General features: G+C 35.6%; 1 protein-coding gene across 1 annotated transcript in view; it reads right to left on the reverse strand.

The window, feature by feature from the left end:
- The window catches only part of LOC130219153 (neogenin), a 241186-nt gene that overhangs the window by 44471 nt on the left and 171554 nt on the right, over positions 1-25161 (reverse strand). The window contains exons 8-9 of the mRNA XM_056451454.1: positions 7307-7529; positions 4749-4903 (exon numbers count right to left, since the gene is read on the reverse strand). Coding sequence (XP_056307429.1) covers positions 4749-4903; positions 7307-7529 — 378 coding nt within the window. The remainder of the gene's footprint in view (positions 1-4748; positions 4904-7306; positions 7530-25161) is intronic.

Here is a 25161-nt window from a genome sequence, read left to right on the forward strand (position 1 = left end):
GGTAACGTCAAGTTGTCATGACCAAGATAAAGACCGGTTTTGATGTATTTACGTCACATTGTCATAACAAACAACGTCATCTTTACATTTAAAAAGACATAACTGAGCTAATGACACCTAATAACACTTGTCATAAGCATGCATAAAATGTCATTCACATTATATATTATAAAGGTTTCATGACAGTCTTATGAACACCCCTTTAAGTTAATTTCTTAATGCCTAATAATGCGTTTAGCTCAAAAGTTGTAATCATTTTACTAAATGGAGTAAATAACTAATAAAATTCAGGTGCATCGTTTCTTTTTAGAATAATACCACAGTAACTAATAAATCTCATTGTTAATTTGAATCCATTAGCTAACAATTACTAATGAGACTAATCATTTTGTAATTTAATTGGTGTGAATCATTCACTTACTCCAAACATGTCTATACAATAAAGCAATACAGAGTATTTGTTGGGTTATTACCCAAAAAGTCATTCAATTTTAGCTCAGCTCAGGTCAATATCATCATAATAGTATACACTACCAGTCAAAAGTCTTGTCTCCTATCCAGGTTTTATGAACAACAAATAATAAGTTGACTTCTAGTTGATCATTTGGTATCAGAAGTGGCTTATATGAAAGGTAAAGGCCTCTAAATTACGCTTATTTGACCACAATAAAACATGATCAGGCCTTGATTATTAATGGTAAGGTCTGACTCTGCTTAGACTAAAGTCTGGTCACTGAACCTTCAATAATGTCCAGTATAGAATATGTGCTCATGCTGCAGTGGAAACAGAATGAATATTGTGTCTGACTCCATCATGAGCTTGGAGGACTGCATCCATACATCTCTGACATGACTCAAATCACTGATTAATAAAGTCATCTGGAATGGCAAAGAAAGCCTTCTTGCAGGACTCCCAGAGTTTATCAAGATTCTTTGTGTTCATCTTCAACGCCTCCTCCATCTTACCCCAGACATGCTCAATAATATTCATGTCTGGTGACTGGGCTGGCCAATCCTGGAGCACCTTGACCTTCTTTGCTTTCAGGAGCTTTGATGTGGAGGCTGAAGTATGAGAAGGAGCGCTATCCTGCTGGAGAATTCACCCTCTCCTGTGGTTTGTAATGTAATGGGCAGCCCAAAATTTCTTGATACCTCAGGCTGTTGATGTTGATCATCCACTCTGCAGATCTCTCGCACACCCCCATACTGAATGTAACCCTAAACCATGACTTTTCCTTTACCAAACTTGACTGATTTCTCTAAGAATCTTGGCTCCATGCTGGTTCCAGTTGGTTTTCTGCAGTATGTGTGATGATTGGGATGCAGTTCAACAGATGATTCATCAGAAAAACCTTCTGCCACTTCTCCAAATGATCAACTAGAAGTCAAGTTACTATTCGTGCTCCTACAACTGAGATCCACGACAAGACTTTTGTCAGGTAGTGTATATTGTGAAAAAACCTGTGACCGAAACAATATATTTGATAGCGTCATAAACCTACAGTCACCCATACAAATCTGAACACACACACTCACACAAAAAACACCCTGAAGTTAATGTTTTATAAAGTTTGAGAATGAAGAAGTGAGTGCAGAAGTGTGTGTGTGTGTGTGTCAGCTTTAAGTGTGTGTTTGAAACACAAAGGGGCCACTGAAGTAATTTCTTCAGTCTCTTCCACTGCTTACAGTTCTACTTGAAGACGCTTTATTCTTTTGTTTGACACTATTTTTTTCTGCTTTGGCAAACTTCAACAGCTCGTAGTGACAAAAGACGACACGTTTCAACCCACCGCAGCTGGATACTTTAAATAATGACAATATCACATGCTAAAAGAAGACTGCTCCGGCGAAACGCGGCATCTAAATCCCGCTGAGGATATATCCACACTTCTGACGAGTGAAATGCATTGTGGTCCATGTGTGGGATGCAAAGGAAAAGGAGGAGCTGTGACCTAGAAAGACCTGGAAAACTGTATTGCTTTCATTTGTTTGGTCCGTGTAAAGTCAAAGGAGAAGAGCAGGAAGACTAAAAGCCCTTTGATTTCAGGAGTTTTGATTAAGTTCAACTGCAGACTAACAGCACAAACTTTATCAGAGACGGGTTGAGGATGCTGTAGATGGAAATAAAATAATTAAATTGTCAGGAAAATAAAGAGCTCAGTCAGATACTGTACGACAGATTCTCTAACACACATGATCTGACTCCAGGTTTTAACTGGATGAGTTGAACATGAATAAAATACCCCAAAATACTTATAAACAGACATAAAAAAGCACATTTTCTATCAAATAAAGGTACAAATTAAGTGATTACATTGCTTTCTATCAATTATATAATTTTAAATGTGAATGCATTTCAAAACCTATATAAAAATACACTTAAATGCTTAATAATAATAATAATAATAATAATAATAATAATAATAATAATAATAATAATAATAATAATAATAATAATAATAATACTATGAAGATTTTTTATAACTTAATTATAAATATATAATTGATTTAATTATAAATATAATTCTAATATAATACAAATATAATCAAATATGGCAATGGGAGTTTTTCTCCCAATATCATGCAGTGTTAGTTTCCACTGGCCTCTCCAGAGATCCGCTCACAGGAGCCTCTTTCCTGACAGCTCTGACCAGACCTGAGCTCTCGTCTCCTTAATACTAGTCGCCTGTGTCCAGCAAAACCTTCCTGACAGATCCGCATGTTTACACTCCTGCAGCCGGACAGAAAACAAGCGGCCGCTGGAGAACGAGAAACCTCAGAGCTGGCAGACATGTGTGAGTGAGTGTGTGTGTGAGTGAGTGTGTGTGTGTGTGTGTGTGATGCAGTAAAACAATTTTTTATTTGTATATATACAGTTAAAGTCAAAATTATTAGGCCCTCTGTATATTTCTTCCCCCAATTTCTGTATTCTGAAGATCTTTCTTAGCACATTTGTAAACATAATAGTTTAATAACTGATTTCTTTTATCTTTGTCATGATGACAGTAAATAATATTAGACTAGATATTCTTCGGGACACTAGTATTCAGCTAAAGTGACATTTAAAGGCTTAACTAGGGTAATTAAGGTAAAGTTAGGGTAATTAGGGCAGTTATTGTATAATGATGGTTTGTTCTGTAGACTATCGAAAAAATATAGCTTAAAGGGGCTAATAATATTGACCTTAAAATGGCTTTAAAAAAATTTAAGAACTGCTTTTATTCTAGCCGAAATAAAACAAATAAGACTTTCTCCAGAAGAAAAAATATTATAGGAAATACTGTGAAAAATTCCTGAATCTGTTAAACATCATTTGGGAAATATTTAAAAAGAAAAAAATAATTCACAGGAGAGCGAATAATTATGACCTCAGCTGTACAGTATTGATAGACTATTATTGTTCATGTTGTAGAGCTAAATATGAATACAACAGAACATTAAAACAACGCATTATACTTGTATTAGCAATAACTTGACCTGGGTATTTAACATAAATAAATAGGGCGACGCGATGGCTCGGTGGTTAGCACTGTCTTGGCTGGGTCAGTTTGCATTTCTGTGTGGAGTTTGCATGTTCTCCTCGTGTTGACGTGGGTTTCCCCTGGGTGCTCCGGTTTCCCCCACAGTCCAAACACATGCGCTATTGGGAAATTGATGAACTAAATTGGCCGTAGTGTATGAGTGTATGTGTGAATGAGTGTGTATGGATGTTTCCCAGTACTGGGTTGCTGCTGGAAGTGCATCTGCTGTGTAAGACATATGCTGGAATAGTTGGCAGTTCATTTTACTGTGGCGACCCCTGATTAATAAAGGGACTAACCCGAAAAGAAAATGACAATGAATGAATGTAAATAAATATCTCTGAACATTTTACACACACACACACACACACACACACACACACACACACACACACACACACACACACACACACACACACACACACGCAATAGAAACTTACTGAATTTGTTGTCAAGATAGAGATTATTTAATATAATATGGTATAACAATAAAATAATGCAATATAATTAGATTTATTATCATTTACAAAATTATTCTGTAATTATTAATTTTATAATTTTTTGTTTTTATTAATTTAATTTTATTATATTTTAATATTTTTCTCAATATTAATCTAAACATTACCCATTCATTCAATCATTTTCTTTTCGTCTTAGTCCCTTCATTAATCAGGGATTGCCACAGTGGAATGAACTGCCAACTTATCCAGCATGTTTTATGCAGCGTATGCCCTTCCAGCCGCAACCCAAGACTGGGAAACATCCATACACACTCTTACACTGCGGCCAATTCAGTTCATTAATTATCGTATAGCACGTCTTTGGACTTGTGGGGTAAACCGGAGCACCCGGAGGAAACCCACGCCAACACGGGGAGAACATTTAAAAAAATAATACATTTAAATGAGTAAAAACAAAAATATATCAAATTAATAATCAAAGATAACTATTTATGTATTAGTTTATTTATTTTATAATCCTTTACACCTTCTAATTCAATTCACACTCAAACCTACAAAGACATTCTCAGAGCCATGAAATACTGAATCTGATTGGCCAATTGGCTTCAAAAACAACTTCTGATTGGACATTGAGACCTTATGCACAGAGTGCTTTTAAGCCAGCCGTAAAACGTGTGCTGAAAGGACAGAGAGAGCATCTCATCCAGCTCTTCAGGTAAACACGCGGCCGCTGGGTTTAAACCTCAATGTGTGTGTGTGTGTTTACCCTCCAGCTGGGTGGCCACTGTCAGCGGGGCAGAAGTCTCGCCTGGGCCGTTGGCGTTGGATGCGACCACCCGAAAGCTGTATTTGGTGTCAGGAATGAGGTTCTGGATGGTAACCTGCATCTCTCCTGGAGCGCTGGTGTTCTCCACACGCTCCCTGCGGACAAAACAACACCAACGTCAGACTGAAATAACACACACATATGACTGAAAGATGAAACACTGCTAGTCAACGGCATGATACATTCATTTATGACAAAGTTATTTTGTTTCACTGGATTTAAAAAACCTTCAAGACAGTTATAATGGCCTCGTGACAGTCATGTTTATGACAGATTTATGAGAGATTATGATGTATTTGCCTATGTCAAGTTGTCATAACAGAGAAATCTCAAACAATGTCATCTTTGCATTTAAAATGAGTGAATGACACTTGTTATACAGTTGTTATAAGCAAATCCCATTAATATTAAAGGAACAGTTCACCTAAAAATGAACATTAGCAGAGTTAAACACAGAAGAAGATATTTTGAAGAAAGTTAAACACCTGTAACCATTGATTTCAATTGTAAGAATAACAAATACTACAGAAGTCAATGGTTTCCAACATCTTTTGAAATATCTTCTTTTGGATTTAACAGATTTGAAACAAGAGAAGGGTTAAAAAAAAAGATATTTTGAAGAATGTTGAACACCTGTAACCACTGACGTCCATTTGTTCATTTTCTTTTCAGCTTAGCTCCAATCAGGGGTCGTCACAGCGGAATGAACCGCCAACTTATGTAGCATATGATTTACACAGCGGATGCTCTTCCACCCATACACTCTTGCATTCCCACACATATACTACAGCCAATTTAGCTTCCATTGACGTCCATAGTGGAAACAACAAATAATATAGAAGTAAATGGTTTCCAACATTTTTCTAAATATCTTCTTTTGGGTTTAACAGATTTGACACACGATAAGGGTTAAACAGAAAAGAAGATATTTTGAAGAAAGCTGAACACCTGTCAGCATTGACTTCCATAGAATAATAAATAGTATAGAAGTCAATGGTTTCCAACATTTTTCTAAATATCTTCTTTTGGGGTCAACAGATTTGAAACAAGACAAGTGTTAAACAGAAAAGAAGATATTTTGAAGAAAGCTGAACACCTGTCACCATTGACTTCCATAGTAGGAATAACAAATAGTATTGATGTCAATGGTTACCGGTTTCCAACATTTTTCTAAATATTTTGTTTTGGATTTAACAGATTTGAAACAAGACAAGGGTTAAACAGAAAAGAAGATATTTTGAAGAAAGTTAAACACCTGTCGCCAATGACTTTCATAGTAGGAGTAACAAATGCTATAAAAGTAAAAGGTTTTCAACATTTTTCTAAATATCTTGTTTTGGGTTTTTACAGATTTGAAACAAGGAAAAAGGTTAAACAGAAAAAAGAAGATATTTTGAAGAAAGTTAAACACCTGTCGCCATTGACTTCCATAGTCAGAATAACAAATACTATACAAGTCAATGGTTACCGGTTTCCAACATTTTTCTAAATATCTTATTTCGGGTTTAACAGATTTGAAACAAGAGAAGGGTTAAACACAAAAGAAGATATTTTGAAGAAAGTTAAACACCTGTCACCATTGACTTCCATAGTAGGAGTAACAAATAGTATACAAGTCAATGGTTACCGGTTTCCAACATTTTTCTAAATATCTTATTTTGGATTTAACAGATTTGAAACAAGAGAAGGGTTAAACACAAAAGAAGATATTTTGAAGAAAGTTAAACACCTGTCACCATTGACTTCCATAGTAGGAATAACAAATAGTATTGATGTCAATGGTTACCGGTTTCCAACATTTTTCTAAATATCTTCTTTTGGGTTTAACAGATTTGAAACAAGAGAAGGGTTAAACAGAAAAGATATTTTGAAGACAGTTGAAAACCTGTAACCATTGACTACTGAAGTATTTGTTTTTCCTATTATGGAAGTCAATGGCTACAGTTTTCCAACATTCTTCAAAAAATCTTCTTTTGTGTTCAACAGAAGGAAGAAACTCATAAAGGTTTGGAACCAAGTGAGGAAGTAAATGTTCATTTTTTTGCTGAACTAACCCTTTAAAGTCCGCATGAACTGAAAGCTGTGACCCTTTTTTTGTATTGTGATGTAGAGAAACTGAATATTAAATGAGTAAACAGTGGGTGTGGCTTGTTTTTTCTATTGCGAGCTGATTGGATGTGGTAAAGTAGCCATTTCATTCAGAAAGATCTGGAAAAGCGTCTGCGTCTGAGTTATCACAACCGAACAGACTCCTCCTCCTCACCATTTCTGTTTGTTTTTAAAACTGAAAGCTGCAGGGGGCGTGGTTAAGTATGTTAGCCCCGCCCAATACCTCAGACAGATCTAATCTGACAATTTAACTGAAAACAAACAGGAAGTGCATTTTCAGATTTAAATTTTAGTGGCAAACTCTCAAAGTCATGCACAGATGAATTGTTCACCTTGTGAGCTACCAAAATCAATACGTTTAGTATGTGTTAGCCAGATCTTGATCAAACCTGTTAGTGCCGTCCAGACTGTAGAACACAGAGTAGGTGATGTTTTCTCCGTGCGGCTCGGCAGGAAGTCTCCAGGTCAGCTTGATGAATCGAGTGGACACCAGAGACGCCACCACATCCCGCGGGGCGGAGGGCGTCGGGCCGCTGCGCTCGGACCCGCTGGACGCTACATGGTCAGTAGTGGCAGCGGTCAATGAAGGGACAGTAGAAGGAAGGGCAACGTCTTCAAGAGTGAGTGTGCAACAAAGGGGTCACAAGGGGGGAAATGAAAGATAGGGATCGGGGAGGGTGAGGAAAAACAAAAAAACAAGGAAGAAAGAAAAGAACAGAAAATAAATTGACGTAAATGAAAATAAAAAGACAACTACAATGACGAAACCAAACGGCAAATTTACTATGAGACAGAGCAGGAGATGGCGGACTCAACATGCAGCCACGACACATTACTAACACTGAGGGGAAGCACAGCATTAACATTCATATCAACGTTCTTTACACTTTCACATCTGTCCCTGCAATTAAAACACACTGATGACTTCATCTGCAGCGGATAAAAACAGCACGTCTGCATTCTGTCACACATGCAGATTAGTGGAGTCTGGTGGTGATGTGCAGCGTTATGTACTGATGAAGAGCTCAGCGTAATATGAAGGTTGTTGGAAGTAGTGGAAAGAGTACTGAAAAATCATCCTCAAGTTAAATTACCACTACTTGCCTAAAAATGTAGTGCGAGTAGAGTAAAAATATTATGTTATTATATATATATATATATATATATATATATATATATATATATATATATATATATATATATTAAGCATGAGTCAAAAATAGACCTTTCTAAAAGTATTCAAGAGTAATGAGTAGAACGCTGCTAAAAGCTGATCCATTTACATGTAGTTTGTGCATGTGTGTGTAAACCATAGACTGTAAAATATATGGACGTAGTATCCGTGACGTCACCCATAGGTTTCTGAAGAGCGCAAAAGAAGCTACAAGTAGGCGCGGCCAACCGTCGCCATTTTGTTCGCGGGTCATCGCACCCATGGCGGGATACCAAACAAGGGCAAAAAGGCGGAGAGTGAGCGGAGCTACAGACACCTGCTGGCACTTTGCTTAGACCTGGCAGACAGACTTTACTTTGGGAGAAACGCTTGATACTTTATTACCTGCGACTCGTTTGTGTTCTGACCACATGTGCTTGGCTGTACACTATATCAATAAAGTGTTTAGACTTTTAAAAACACTGTAGTAATACAGTGAGCCACTAAGCATTGCTCTTATGACGTTTTTCTACAGGAGGAAAACCCGAATTACTTCCAAACACTTCAGATATAGTGTGTGTTAGTAAATGCAGGACTATTGATGAACTCCAGCATAACACTGTATGACAACGCTTCAGATGACTGATCTAGAGCCTACAGCTAATCAATCTGTCACATTCTGGAGTGCTTTACGGGTCTAAAGAAAAATATAAATGATAAATGATCTTAAATAAAACAAATACATTTATAGAGATGGTGTATAAGTATATAACTTTACTCACATGGGAAACGAGGCCACGTGAATGGTTTGTGAGCACAATTAAGTGCACACAGCATCCCATATCATCTGATAATTGTAAGAAATAAGTCCAAAAGGCAGCTGACCGTGTAAAGCCACATAAAATAACACAAAAATACGATGAATATGCCGAGATCAGTGGCTAATCTGCCGGAATCAGCTGAGGTGAAGTGACGGCGACCAGCGAGACCTAGCTGTCACTCAAGTGGCCACGCCCCTTAATTATACAAACTTAATATAACCTAATATAAAGGAAATGGATGAGTTATAAAAAAAAATAAAATCACTCTCCTCACAGTTGTCATGGAGGGTAATAATAGCTATATGAACCAAAATCGTTCTTTGTACCAGGCTGTAAACACCTTTTTTTCTGCTGTAAAGTTGGCCATTCTAACAGTGGGCTCAATTGGAATTTGCTCTATTATGGAGCCAGGACTAGCGGAATTTTGATGAATTGCAGTTTCAGTTACTTCCGTATTGGCTTCCCGAGGGAGAGCGGGAGGTTGCTGCTTGGTGTAAACGTAACATTCTGTAGTGCATCTAGTTATTGCCCAGCAGGCACACAATGTCATAAGATGTTATTATTAGGTTAGATTTAGGTTGTGATGTCAGGTGACCAAAATGCAATGTCTAGCCAGCGTCTAAGGACATTATTTTGATGTCCAAAAACGACGTCAATAGATGTTGATATTTGGTTGATTTTCGGTTGTTAGAAAGTGACCAAAATCCAACGTCGAGCCAACATCTTAAACTAACGTCATATTGATATCAAATACTGACATTTATTCATCAGGTATGGCAACCAAAATCCAATGTCTGATAGATGTTATATTGGTAACGTCCACACAACGTCAAGCTGTAACATCATTAGATGTTGATATTTGGTAGATTTTAGGTTGGACGTTGACGTCAACCCGATGTTCATTTCCAAACAAAATGCAATGTGTGGTACAATGTCAATCTGACATCATGTTGATGTCTTGTGCCTGCTGGGTGTTTAAGGCCATTTCAGTCATCATACAGTAAACATCAGTCATCTTCTCATCAGTGACGTGCATCTACACAGTCTCTGGGTCAATGTGTGTAAATATTTTGGACAACTTTTGGACACTTTTAATACTTCCAAACAGTTTGCTGCATTTATAAATCGCCCATGTGTTGAGGTAGTTCATTATGAGGCGATTTACCTTCTGTGTGTGATTTGATTGGACAGGAATCACAGGACTGATTTTTCTAATCTCCATAATCAAGAAAAAATTAAGCAGTGACTACAGGCTGACGGAAAGTAGTGGAGTAAAAGTACTGATACTGCACTAAAAATGTACTCAATGGAAAGTAAAAGTACATATTTCTAAAACTACTTAGTAAACTACAACTCCTGAGAAAACTACTCAGTTACAGTAGTTTGAGTATTTGGAATGAGTTACTTTACAAAGTATGTTGTAGACCAGGGATGGGCAAACTCGATCCTGGAGGGCCGGTGTCCCTGCATAGTTTTGCTCCAACACTAATCAAACACACCTGCTTGTAGCTTTCTAGTGATCTTAAAGACACTAATTAGGGTGTTCAGGTGTGTTTGATTAGTGTTGGAGCAAAACTCTGCAGGGACACCGGCCCTCGAGGATCGAGTTTGCCCATGCCTGTTGTATACTGTAAACTTCCAGACTTTGTCACATCCATATCTATGCCACATCTATTTTCCTCATTTAAAATGTAAAAAAATGTTTACAGCTTGATATTTTTCTGCTCCCATAACTCTCTGGCTAGTTATTTTGAAAAATATAAAGAGATGTTTCAATATAACGTGAACATATACTTCCTCTGTCATTTTATGCTTTGAGATTTTACAGAAAATATCACATCCATAACTCTGGAATTGCTCATATGTGACATAACATTACAAGTATGCAATATACTGGATTGACTATAATTTGAAATGGATGTATAAATGAATAAAGAAATATTATATAAATAAACTATATGAAATATTATTAAATTAATGTAATAAATATACATAAACAGTTAAATATCTCCACATATTACTTTTATGTATTTTTGTTTATCAATCAATTTATTTGTTTTTATTATTAAATATTTTCAAATGTTTAAAATTATTCCTCATTTTGTGGCTCCTCTGCTAAAATATCAATATTAGCTCCTCTGTCCCTCAATCCAGATTTGAAACCTTCACTCTGGAAATCTGTGTTTACAAAGTGAAGAGAATATGGTAAATGTCAGTTTCGAGATCTGTTTATCAATTGTACACTTAAATCCTTCTCTGACCTTAGGCAAGAGTTCAAGATATCAAGACAGGAGTTATAAATATCTGCAAATTCATCATTTGATAATTAATCACGAAAAGAGAGGTCAACTATCCCTAGAGCTCTCCAATATAGAGGAGATTTTGGTAAATTCTGAGTCTTTAAAAGGAAAGATCTCTAAGATATATCCTCCACTATTAGACTATTACAACTCTTCACTGGGATCACTGAAAAATGTGTGGCAAAGAGATTAGGATTATAATTTTATTGAGGATCAGTGGTAGACGATATGCCAGAATACTCTCACTCCCCTTTCCAATAACAAAATAGTTTAGCAAAATTATAAATGTATGCATAGGATGTATCTGACCCCACTTCGTTTGAGCAAAATGTACCCCAATGTATCATCCAGGTGTCACAGACGTAAAACCTATTTCGGATCAATCATGCATGTTTTTTGGGAATGCAAAGAGCTAGAAATGTTCTGGACAGCAGTACAGGACTTTACAGCCAAAGCTTTATAAACTCCACTGGACAACACACCAACACTGTACCTCTTTGGTATACATTACTGAACAAGACACTTGATCCTACGTCTATAAAAGACTCGGCATCATTTCCTATCCAGCAAAACAATGCATTTAGTTCAACTGGAACCAAAAAGGCCTCCAACAAATGAACTGTTCATACAACTCTTGAATGAAACAATGCTCTTGGAACAATATACATACTAAAGAAACAAAGGGGATGTCCTTCAAAAAATATGGATGCCTCGATTGACCCTCTGATTCTCTGACACCTCAGATGTGTTTTCATAATAAGTGTGACTACTTAAAGCATAACTTTATTTGTTTATTATTATTTTTGTATTCTGTTAGAGTTTATTTATTTATTTATTTACTTACTTATAAGACTTTTAATAATAATAATAATAATAATAATAATAATAATAATAATAATAATAATGATAATAATAATGATAATGATAATAATAATAATAATAATAATAATAATAATAATAATAATAATAACGATAATAATAATAATAATAATAATAATGATAATAATAATAAATGATAACGATAATAATAATAAATATAATAATAATAATGATAATAATAATAATGATAATAATAATGATAATAATAATAATAATAACGATAATAATAATAATAATGATAATAATAATAATAATGATAATAATAATAACGATAATAATAATAACGATAATAATAATAATAAAAATAATGATAATAATAATAATAATAATAATAATAATAATAATAATGATGATAATAATAATAATAACGATAATAAATGATAACGATAATAATAATAAAAATAATGATAATAATAATAACGATAATAATATTAATAATGATAATAATGATAACAATAATAATAATGATAATAATAATAATAATAATAATAAGTATAATAATAATAATAATAATAAGGATGATAATAATAATAATGATAATGATGATGATAATAATAATAATAATAATAATGATAATAATAATGATGATGATAATAATAATAATGATAATAATGATAATGATGATAATAATAATAATAATAATGATGATGATAATAATAATGATAATAATGATAATGATGATGATGATAATAATAATAATAATAATAATGATGATGATAATAATAATGATAATAATAATAATGATAATGATGATGATGATGATGATGATGATGATGATAATAATAATAATAATAATAATAACAATAATAATAATGAAATTATTATTATTATTCCTCAAAAATGTCATTCGTGGGGGTGAGTCTTGCTTTCGAGATCCAGCAAAAGTTTAATTCACACTCAAACCTACAAAGACATTCTCAGAGCCATGAAACACTGAATCTGATTGGCCAATCAGCTCCATGAACAACTTCTGATTGGACATTAATGCAGCTTATGATAAAATCCACTAAAAAGAGGAGAATCCTTCATCGAATGAATCAGCGTGTGATGGAAACCTGAGAGTAATACACAGTTTGAGCCGAGCATCACCCTCAGGTGTGACTGACGCCCCTCAGCGCTGGAATAAAGCAGTGGGCGACTGTGACGACAAGTGGGCGAGGTGTTCATCAACCCGTTGCGTCTGGCACACAAACGGCCATCAGAGACCAGCTGGAGATGAAGAGCAGCCAAAACCGGCCACTGACACCCCCAAAGAGGAGCTTCCCGCTCATATCCTGACTCAGCATGAGCAAAGAGAGCAGGAAATCAACACCTCGTCATCAATAGCTGCGTTTCCATACACCTATTTTTATGCACATTTTGGAACATTGCCTAAAATGCTTAACCCTTGTGTGCTGTTCAAATCAACTACCCTTTCGGTAGGTTGATGGCTGTTTTTGCCCCATTGACTTCTGCTATAAGCACATTTTTTGATGTAAAAATTTTATTTTTTGAAGGTAAAAATCACAATTTTGACCTCTTCCTGACAGGGAAAACCAGGAACAATCATAAATACATGATTATATGATGTCAAGGCTATGCAATAAAACAATGTTGTATTTTTTAAACTCTTAAATTTCATTGAAAAACATCCATACTGTACATACATGCATACATAAAGTATCGCTAAATCCTTACAACAAAGAGATGGACCATATATCAAAGTTCTCTCTGAAGTACTCTATCATAGTAAATGTAACCTACTACAAAAATAAACTCAAACCCCTACCACCCACCCCACCCATCTAACACTGATCAAAATGTTTGAGGAAGGTTTAGGAAAAATAAAATAAAAGGCAGATTATAAATGAATAACATTGAGTTGTTATTTGCAACTATTCCATGGAACTGGACAAAGGAGACAAAATAACTATAAAATAAATAATAAAATAAAACTAATAAGTATTTGAACATACAATAGTCTTGTGAAAGTCTATAGCAGTTCAGTCTATCTGCAAAAATAGTGAAAAAAAGATTCTCAAATCTTGTTAAAAATGGGCAATTTCTCACTTAGTGTAAATTTATACACATATTTTTACACACATTTTGGAATATTGCCTAAAAACGCTCAACACTTGTGTATTGTTTACACAGACTACCCTTTCGCTATGTTGGTGGCTGTTTTTCCCCTATTGACTTTCATTATAACCACATTTTATTAACGTAAAAATGTCATTTTTTGAAGGTAAAAATCTAAATTTTTGACCTTTCCAACAGGGAAAACCAGCAACAATGAAGAATGCATGATTATATGATGTCAAGGCTGTGCAATAAAACAATGTTGTTATAATGGAAGTTAATGGGGCAAAAACAGCCATCAACACAATGAAAGGGTAGTCATGTCGCTCAGAGTTTATTGTTAGGTTTTAAAAAAAATTCCAAAGTATTTTTCCAAAATATATCAGGGTATTTGCAGGTTTCTATAAGACCTTTAATACCACACAGAATAGAATTTAAGACCAATTTATTAACACTTAATAATAATTTATTAACGACCATCCTTAACACTTAATTATACATATTAAGTGTGAAAAAACACAAAACATTATTATTAATAATAATAAAATAATCATAAAAACCATAACACAATTTTTCATTAAAAATCAGTTCACCCTAACTGCATTAATAACACTAACAACAAAACATCCATTTCCAATGTCAATGACTTATGCCTATTATTAATTTCAAAATAACTATATTTTATTTGTAGGCTACAGCTTTCTATTATTCCGAAAAATGAACAAAAAGCGCTCAGGGGTAACTCAAATATTTGATCGGTGCTATTTGGGTAAGGGATTCATCAAAACATCAACAGAAATTAGTCCAAGGCACTTGGAATATGTAAAAAATTTAAAAAGCCTTTATTCACATGGCTTAATCTTAAAAGAAACCTACGCGTTTCGGTAGAGATCTGCCTTTATTAGGGTAACAGCTTTCTATTATTGTTTTATACATATTTTCTGCTTTTGAAAGCATTCGCTGACAACTGTTTTCTCTCTTTAAACACCTAAGACTGATGTCTACCAGAATTGCGCACTGGTCAACGGTCAATCGAAAAATCCAGTCCTTGGCGGGTGCATCTCGTTCTTCATTTGTCAATGACGCAGCCGTTATAAGCTATTATAGAGTGAAACCCCAGCAAATTCTGTTCACGTAAACAAAATCCCCGTAATGCATGGACTTTTAGGGTTCCGACAAAGACTATAAACGGACTTTGCCTCTGCCAATGTTGTTCTGCATGCTGACTGATTTACGTAGATTTCAAAACGGACGAACTCTTCTTCAGGGGGTTTGTTCGATTCTTTTTAAAGACATTTGTAAGACCTCTGAAATTCAGATTTCAGACTTTAAGACTTAAGGCATTATTTTTATACTATGGAATTAAAGACTAAGGATCCATGGACAAAAATGAGCATAAACTACAGTGGGAACACATTTCCTGGATAAATTCCAGCATGCACATCAGTAAAGGGGTGTGGTTTAGTTTAAACAGATGATGTGATGATAAATATGTGCTTCAGAGACTCATTAATGGAGTTTGCAGCATTTCCAGCACATTCTAAAACATCTGAAATATTATTTTGCTCATTTCTAAAACTCTTTAGTTGTCAGTCCATCATCACATTATTATTATTGTATTATTATTCCCTCCAGAACTGTCTTGAACATCTGTCTGCGCTCCCAAAGGTCGTCTCATGCCTCCAAAAACCATCGCTTTGCGTTCATTACATTTCGTCTTCTGAGGTGCAACTCGTTTATTGGTGAAGAAAAAGACTCAGGAAGCTTCTCCTACAGCACTAAACTACATTTATCAGTCTCAAACACAGCTATTGACCCTCAATAATGAAAACGGTGGCATTACTGGATGTCAGGAACACCTCGACTTCATGAAGCAGTGCTGAGTTCTTTATTTATTTAACAGACTGATGAAAGTGCTGCTCTTAAACCTCCGGCAGAGCTTCACAGCTGGAGGCAAACGCTCACACTGCCCTTCAAAGAGAAGATCTGACGACAGGAAATGACATCAAGCACAGAAGGGACCTTGGGATATTATTATTATAAGATATGCAGCAGCAAAAAAAAAAGACAGTATGAAATAAAACAGAAATGGAAATGAGAAGCAGAGCCGAGGGTGAGGATTCGATCAAAAATGGATGCTGGGAAGTTTTGGGTTTGAAGTTTTGCACCGCTGGTTCAGTATGCGGAGTGCTTAACAGTGTTTGAGGATCATTGATAGAGAGCTGGATGTTTATGCAAAGAGCTGTCCTGAAAGAGCTTAAACGAAGCTCAAGAGTCATCATGTTTTATTAACACGAGGAAAACTGCTCAATTCTAGTCCGACATATTGAAGGATACTCATTTATTTTCATTGATATACACTTATATAATAGCACTAAGCAATATACAGTAACTTGCATTTCAATACTAGAACAGAATACAATCTGAAACTGCAATTAATTAATTTAAATGACTAGTTTTTAATGCTGATGGTATTCATTCTCATTATTATTATTATTAGTAGTAGTAGTAGTAGTTGGTAATGATATACAATAATGTTCCATTAGTTAATGTCAGTTAAAGAGCCCCTATTTTGCATTATAAAAGGTCACATTCATATAGCTTTTGGGGGTCTCCAACAACAGGCTAATATACATGCAAGGTCGAAAACACTTTCAATGTCTTATAATCTGCATTTATTTTTACCTAATTATCTCAACGATCCCCATATGATTTGATTAGGGATTCATTTGTTCCCAAACCCCTCCTTAGCGCAAAGCTAATCTGCACTGATTGGTCTGATGACCCAGTCTGTTGAAGAGACGCCCACCACTGCTATGAAGTGCTATGGAGTACGTGAATCTCCATCTGTCATTGATCGTCATCTTCATGTTATGATCAGTCCCGTGATCCCCCGTGCTCCGCTAGTGTCTGAAGGGAGAGGCGCGTTCACGTTTTTACCGGATCCGGCACTACATAGCTGGTGATGTACCATATTGACTTCGACGCGTTCAATCAAAAGATCCGAACCAAACACGATTCATTTATTTGACATTTAGTCACTGAGTCGACTCTTTCATTAAAGAATCAACAGTTTTAAACATGATGCACTTTCAGATTTAATCCTCAACTGGATGCTATCATTCATTTAGAGCTGTGTTATACACTACATGGCAGCTCATTTTCAAATATCCATAAAGGAGCACTTTAACATTGTTAATTCATATATTTACTGAAATGAACAAACAATAAAGAATGCATTTATTGCAGTATTTATTCATTTATGTTAACATCAGCTTATGAAAATAAAATCATCATCGTTAGTTCTTGTTAACTCTCAGTGCATTACTGTTAACAAGCACAACTCTGGGTCTTAATAATGCATCAGTAAATGAAATTATAAAACTATAATTAATAAATGCTGTAACAAGCATTGTTCATTATTAGTACATGTTAGTCAATACATTAACTAGTATTAACTAATGCAACCTCATTGTAAAATGTGAACAATTTTAAAAACAACGACACTGACTTTATATATATATATATATACACATACAGAAGTCAGAATTATTAGCCCCCTGTTTATTTCCCCCCCGATTTCTTTATAACGAAGAGAAGATTTCTCCAACACATTTCTAATCATAATAGTTTTAATAACTCATCTCTAATAACTGATTTATTTTATCTTTGTCATGATGACAGTAAATAATATTAGACTAGATATTCTTCAAGACACTTCTATACAGCTTAAAGTGACATTTAAAGGCTTAACTAGATTAATTAGGTTAACTAGGCAGGTTAAGGTAATTAGGCAAGTTATTGTATAACGATGTTTTGTTCTGTAGACTATCGAAAAAATAAATATCTTAAAGGGGCTAATAATATTGACCTTAAAATTTAAAAACTGCTTTTATTCTAGCTGAAATAAAACAAAAAATATAATCAGACATACTGTGAAAATTTATTTTCTCTGTTAAACATAATTTGGGAAATATTTAAAAAAGAAAATCAAAAGGGGGCTAATCCTGCACAGGAATTCAGTCTCTCTCTCTCTCTCTCTCTCTATATATACACATACATGCAAATACATACATGCAAATATCAAAATAAATAAATACAAAATACAAAAATAAATAAACACTTAAATAAAAAACACTTTTGTCCTTTTATTTAAGGTTTACAACACAAAACCAATTAAAAGCACTTGTCTGTTAAACAAAGCTACACAAAAAAACATCCACTGATAGAGAGAAAAATGTACATTTTCAAACTGTATCATACACAAACTATCTAAACACTGGATATTTTGCAATAATCTAACTAAATAAATATTTAAAAATGAATAAATATATATTATATATGACAGGCTCAAAGATCTGTGAAATTCTGTGTGCGCAGATTCTGTATAATGACCCAAACGCACTATTTAAAAAAACTCTTTAAAAGATGTGATCACACTTTATTTTAAGGTACATTTTTAGTGATTAAGAATCCATTAGTTAATACTTTAAGCTCAATAAACTCCTAATTTGCAGCGTATTCATAGTTAAGGTAGTAAAAACAGCTTACATCTTAATAATGTGCAGATCCACTAGTTAACTGGTCTTTAAACTAAAGTGTTACCAGAACAAATGCATTATGTACATACTAAACATTCACTAGAAAACTCTGCACTGACAGAGACATTATTTAAACATCTAAATCCCACAGTGTCAGGACTGCAGCACATTATTCCTGAAAAGTAAAAGAGATGAGGAAAGAGAGGAGGAGTGATGTGCTTGCTGAAGGACTGAAGTGTCATGTTGCTCTGAAAACGGCATTAAACTGTTTCCTGTGAAGATGAAATGGTGTTGTGCACAAAGAGCCTGGCACTACAAAGGTTACAACCAGACACTCGTCTCCATCCCAGCAAAACCCAGAGCCTTGATCTTCAGCACTCTTAATGCGTCTCTGCTCACGAGATGAAAGATCTGGATAATTCCAGAAGAGTGTTTTCCTACTGCAGGCTGACTTCAGCTTTTACAGCCAAACCCAGTTACTAAAACAATTCATTAGCGCTGCTTGCCAACTCAAGCAGATTATTACTGTTTACAATCCATGCACAGAGTGAACACACGGGGCAGTGAGAAACCATCTAGAAACCACACAGTACAAACTAGCAAACCACAAAGAGCTAACTATCTAACACCTAGCAACCACAAAAACCACCCTAACTACCACTGAACAAGCAACATCTTTTCACCACCTAGCAACTACACAGAACAATCAACTCCCACCTAATAACCACCAGAACACATTAGAATTAACATCATAGCAACCTCTTAAAAAAACTATAATACGCACCTAGAAACCATACAGAAAACCCTAGCAACCGATCAGAACACCAGAGTAACAACCAAAAACAAACATGTTAGAATCCATCAGTCAGAACATCCTAGGAATGACAGAGCCTCCTAGCAACCTCTTTAAGAAAATACTAACAATAACCTAGCAACCGCTGACCAGGTCATCCTCGCAACCACAAACACCACCCTAGCAACCACCATAACACATAAGCAACTACTCAGTAACATGCTGGAAAACACCCTAGCAACCACCTAGCTATCGCCCAGAAAACTTCTAGGATGTAACTGGCCAGAACATTCAAGCAAGAATCCAGAACACCCTAACAACTACCCAGCCACACTCAGAACACCCTAGCAACCATCAACCTGTTCTCCCTAAAAATGATAAGAACATTCTCTCAATCACCCAGCAACCATCAGCCACAACACCCTAGCAACAACAAGGAACACACTATGGTTGCTACCTACTTCAACGAGCATTACAGTGTGGCTGCAACCTAGTAACAAAAAAACACCCTACCTAGCCTCTATCCAAACTCAAAACACCCTAGCACCAACAAGAAACACACTAGCAACTAGTAATCCAATCTCCCTGACAAACTAAAAGAACGTCTGAGCCAGAACAACCACCCAGAACACCCAAGCAACCACCTAACCACAAACTGAACACCCTAGCAACCATCAATCTGATCTCCCTAACAATCAGAAAGCACATCCTAGCAATCACCTAGTAACCACTGACTAGAAAAACATAGCAACAACCAAGAACACACTATCTAGCGACTCCAAACACAACCCTAGCAACCAGTTAGAACATCATAGCAACCACCCAGACACACTCAGTTCACCCTAGCAACTATTAACCTGATCTCCCTGACAAACTAATAGAACGCCTAAGTCAGGACATTCAAGCAACCATCCAGAACACCCAAGCAACCAGCTAACCACAAACTGAACACCATAGCAACTATCAATCTGATCTCCCTAACAATCAGAAAGCACATCCTAGCAATCACCTAGTAACCACTGACAAAGAACACACTATCTACTATGTAGAGTCTCCAAACACAACCCTAGCAACGACTTAAACATCATAGCAACAACCTATACACACTCAGCTCACCCTAGCAACTATTAACCCAATCTCCCTAACAAACTAAAAGAATGCATAAGCCAGAACATTCAAGCAACCATCCAGAACGCCCAACCTACCACCCATCCATACTCAAAACACCCTAGCAACCATAAATAACACCCTAGCAACTATGACCCTGATCTCATTAAAGAGCCCATATTATGGGTTTTTGAAAATGCCCTTCCATGTAGTGTGTACCACAGCTCTAAGTGAAGTGAAATATCCAGCTAAGGCTTAAATCTGTAAGTGTACAGTGTTTAAAACTATTGATTCATCTATAAAAGAGTCGACTCATAGTGCTTCAAACGAGTCGCCTTGATAACGAGTCATTAGGTGTTTCGCGATGACGCAGCCACGAAACACAAGCCTCGCCAGTAGTTACGCGCGCAAACCAGGGAGATTTGAAACCTGCGGCCCCGCCCACTAACACAGAAAAAACACTAGACACACACACACAGACGCCGCCGGTCGAATGAAGTCACGCTGTGCTCAGATGGATAATATTGACAGTCTCTACCCAAAGATGAAACTGTGAAGAGTCAGTGGTTGAGGTTTATTCACTAGTGTAAGTAAGTGCGATTAAAATTGTTGCCTCGTTTACTCTAGCTTGCAAATTATGTATTTATTGTGTTTTGTTACTTGTTAACCTGGTACAGTACAACGCGGTTACTCTTTATATTCTCTTATCGCATGTAAGCCACGTTAAAAACGCGACGCGTGCCGCTTTGTTTACGGATTTAACGTTAAAGGCTTTTGTGAGCTCGCGTTCCACTGCCGTATGTCGTTGCTATGGCGATCGTAAGCTAGCTGTGTGTGTGTGTGTGTGTGAGAGAGAGAGAGAGAGAGAGAGAGAGAGAGAGAGAGAGAGAGAGAGAGAGAGAGAGAGAGACTCGCGTCGCTTTCCCTAGTTTTTCTGAGGAGCGTTGTGTGTGTGTAAGAGAGAGAGAGAGAGAGAGAGAGAGACTCGCGTCGCTTTCCCTAGTTCTTCTGAGGAGCGTTGTGTGTGTGTGTGTGTGTGAGAGAGGGAGAGAGAGAGACTCGCGTCGATCTCCCCAGTTCTTCTGAGGAGGGTTGTGTGTGTGTGTGAAAAAAGCCTTACTCTATGAAGCGTGTGTGCACTGTGACTACTTTTATATAGTTGATTACCAGCTGGGCATTTCACTCTCGTGCTGAAGCCTGTCACTGTCGACCAATCGCAGCAGGCTGTCATCGGTCCAATCAGCGCAGATTAGCTTCGCGCTGAGGAGGGGTTTGGGAACAAATGAATCGCTGGACGATTCATATGGGAGTCGTTGGGATAATTAGGTAAAAATAAATGCAGATTATAAGACCATCAAAGTGTTTTATGACCTTGCATGCATATTAGACTGTTGTTGGAGACCCTTACAACCTAAATATGACCCTATTTCATGTATAATATGGGCTCTTTAACAAATAAAAAGAACGCCTAAGCCAGAACATTCAAGCAACCATCCAGAACACCCTAGTAATCACCCAACCACAAACTGAACACCCTAGCAATCTTCAATCTGATCTCCCTAACAATCAGAAAGTACATCATAGCAATCCCCTAGTAACCACTGACCACAACACCATAGTACAACAAACACACTATCTACTATCTTGTGACTCCAAATACAACCCTAGCAACCACTCAGAACATCATAGCAACCACCCAGTCACACTCAGTTCACCCTAGAAACTATTAACCTGATCTACCTGACAAACTACAAAAATGCCTAAGCCAGACCATTCAAACCCTCAAGAACACCCTAGTAACCACACACTGAACCCCCTAGCAACCATCAATCTGATCTCCCTAACAATCAGAAAGTACATACTAGCAACTACGTAGTAACCACTGACCAGATCACCATTGCAACAACAAAGAACACACTTTCTACTATCTAGTGACTTCAAATACAACCCTAGCAACCACTTAGAACATCATAGCAACCACCCAGACACGCTCAGTTCACCCTAGCAACCATAAATAACACTCAGCAACCATCAACCTGATCTCCCTAACAATGAAAAAGAACAGCCTTTCAATCACCCAGCAACCATCGGACAAAACACTCCAGCAACAACAAGGAACACACTATGGTTTACCAAGTAGCACTATGCATTACACCTAACACTACACTATGTGGTTGTTACCTAGCAACGAAAAACACCACCCTAGCTATCACCCATCCACACTCAAAGCACCCTGGCAACCATAATTAACACCCTAGCAACTATTAACCTGTACTCCCTTACAAACTAAAAGAACGCTTGAGCCAGAGCATTCAAGCAACCATCCAGAACACCCTAGTAACCACCCAATCACACACTGAACACCATAGCAACATCAATCTGATCTCCCTAACAATGAGAAAGTACATCCTAGCAATCACCTAGCAGTGATTGACCAGAACTACAACTACAAACACCACCCCAGCAACCACCCAGACACACTCAGTTCACCCTAGCAACCACAAAAAAACCCTAGCAACCATCAACCTGATCTCTCTAACAATCAAAATAGAAGACCCAAGCAATCACCACCAACCATCAGCCAGAACACCCTAGCAACAACCAGAAACACTATTTCCACAACAAAGAAACCACAAACACACCCTAGCAACCATAAATAACACCCTAGCAACCATCAACCTAATCTACCAAACAATCAAAATAGAAGACCTAAGCAATCACCTACAAACCATTAGCCAGAACACCCTAGCAACCACCAGAAACACCATTTCCACAACCTAGAAACTACAAACACAACCTAGCAACAAAACAGAACACCCTAGCAACCCACCCAGGTTAAGTGCTCGAATTCTTCTGGTTTTTAATCATTTATAAAGCACAGAGCAACACATCTCCAACTTTCTGTGCATCTCATCTTTGCTTAAACACTCTTGTCCATCAGACACCTGCTTCTCAGTGCACTTCACAGCTCTGTGTGCGTAACCTTCATCCCACAGGAGACGGAGAACAGCACGCCGCTCAGGAAAAGGGCCTGAACGCTCACTATTTATGCCCATCCTGTTATTTATGGATGCACAAGCTCATTATCACCCCATCATCATTAAACGGGTGGAGAGTGACAGGAGACGAGCGCGTGTGCCACTTCCTGTCCAGCCCCAGAACAGTTTCCTGTATGGAGAAACAGAGGTGTTTCTATTGTAGAGCGGAGGTAAAATCAACATTTGTCTTTGTGGAGGCAGAAACCCGTCCAGCTCCTCATCAATAGACATTGAGAAGAGCCAATAGCGGCTGATTGCTCATCAATGCAGCAGGGGATCCACTAATCAAGCAGATTGTCAGGTGGAGAGCTGCACTGCGCTCTATAATCTGCAGGAGGATCACTTTATGTGCTATAGCAGGAGATATACTGGTGTGAAGAGGTTTTCTTTACACTGCTTTTACTGTGGTAGATATATATGCATATATTTGGCTGCTTTGAATTGGGAATGCCTTCAGAGGTTAAAGTAAGAGGCTAAAATGGAGGTAATTTAAAATAGTTTAAGCTTACCTGCTAACAGAACAAAATATGATCTTTATTTTAATAATAATGATTATCACTAATAATTAAAAAAACAAATAAAATAAATAAATAAATAAATAAATAAATATATATATATATATATATATATATATATATATATATATATATATATATATATATATATATATATAAGGACATTAATTATAATTGTAATAAACATGATACATATATATATATATATTTATTAATATAATTGTATATGTTTTATTAATTACACATTTAAATATTATTAATATTTTTATTGTCTAAGGTGAAAATATGTGTATAAAAATATACATTTCAAGAAATAAAAAACGTTTTTAAGAGGATGAAGAGAAATGCTGTTTTAATACTAAAATGTATAAATATCATAACTGTAAAAATATAATACAAATTTATATTTTAAAATAATTTTATATATTTTTGATTAACTAACCATGTAAATAATAGTTATTTCTATTGTCTAAGAAGAAATTATTCAAAATAAAAATTTAAAAATAATAATACAAGTTTTAGAGGGGATAAAGAGAAATGCTGTTTTAATAGTAAAATTTATAAATATTATAATAGCAAAAATGTAATACAAATATATATATATATATATATATATATATATATATATATATATATATATATATATATATATATATATATATATATATATATATATTTAATGATACTATTACATATTTTCTATTAATTACACATGTAAATAATATAATACATTTTATCATGTAAAATGTAATAAAAATAATAAAAATAAAAAATGATAAAATGTATAAATATTATAATAGCAAAAAAATTATACAAATAAATTTAACAATATTATTATATATTTTTTATTAGAATTAAAAATTTTTCATAATTATTTTTATTGTCAAAGTGAATATATATATAAACATAATAATAATGAAAGTTTTTGAGAGAATAAAGAGAAGTGCTGTTTTAATAATAAAATGTATAAATATTATAATTGTAAAAAGCAATACAAGTATATCTTTAATGATTTTATTATATATTTTCTATTAATTAC

Source organism: Danio aesculapii, chromosome 25 (genome assembly GCF_903798145.1).
Source record: "Danio aesculapii chromosome 25, fDanAes4.1, whole genome shotgun sequence".
Taxonomy (NCBI): domain Eukaryota; kingdom Metazoa; phylum Chordata; class Actinopteri; order Cypriniformes; family Danionidae; genus Danio; species Danio aesculapii.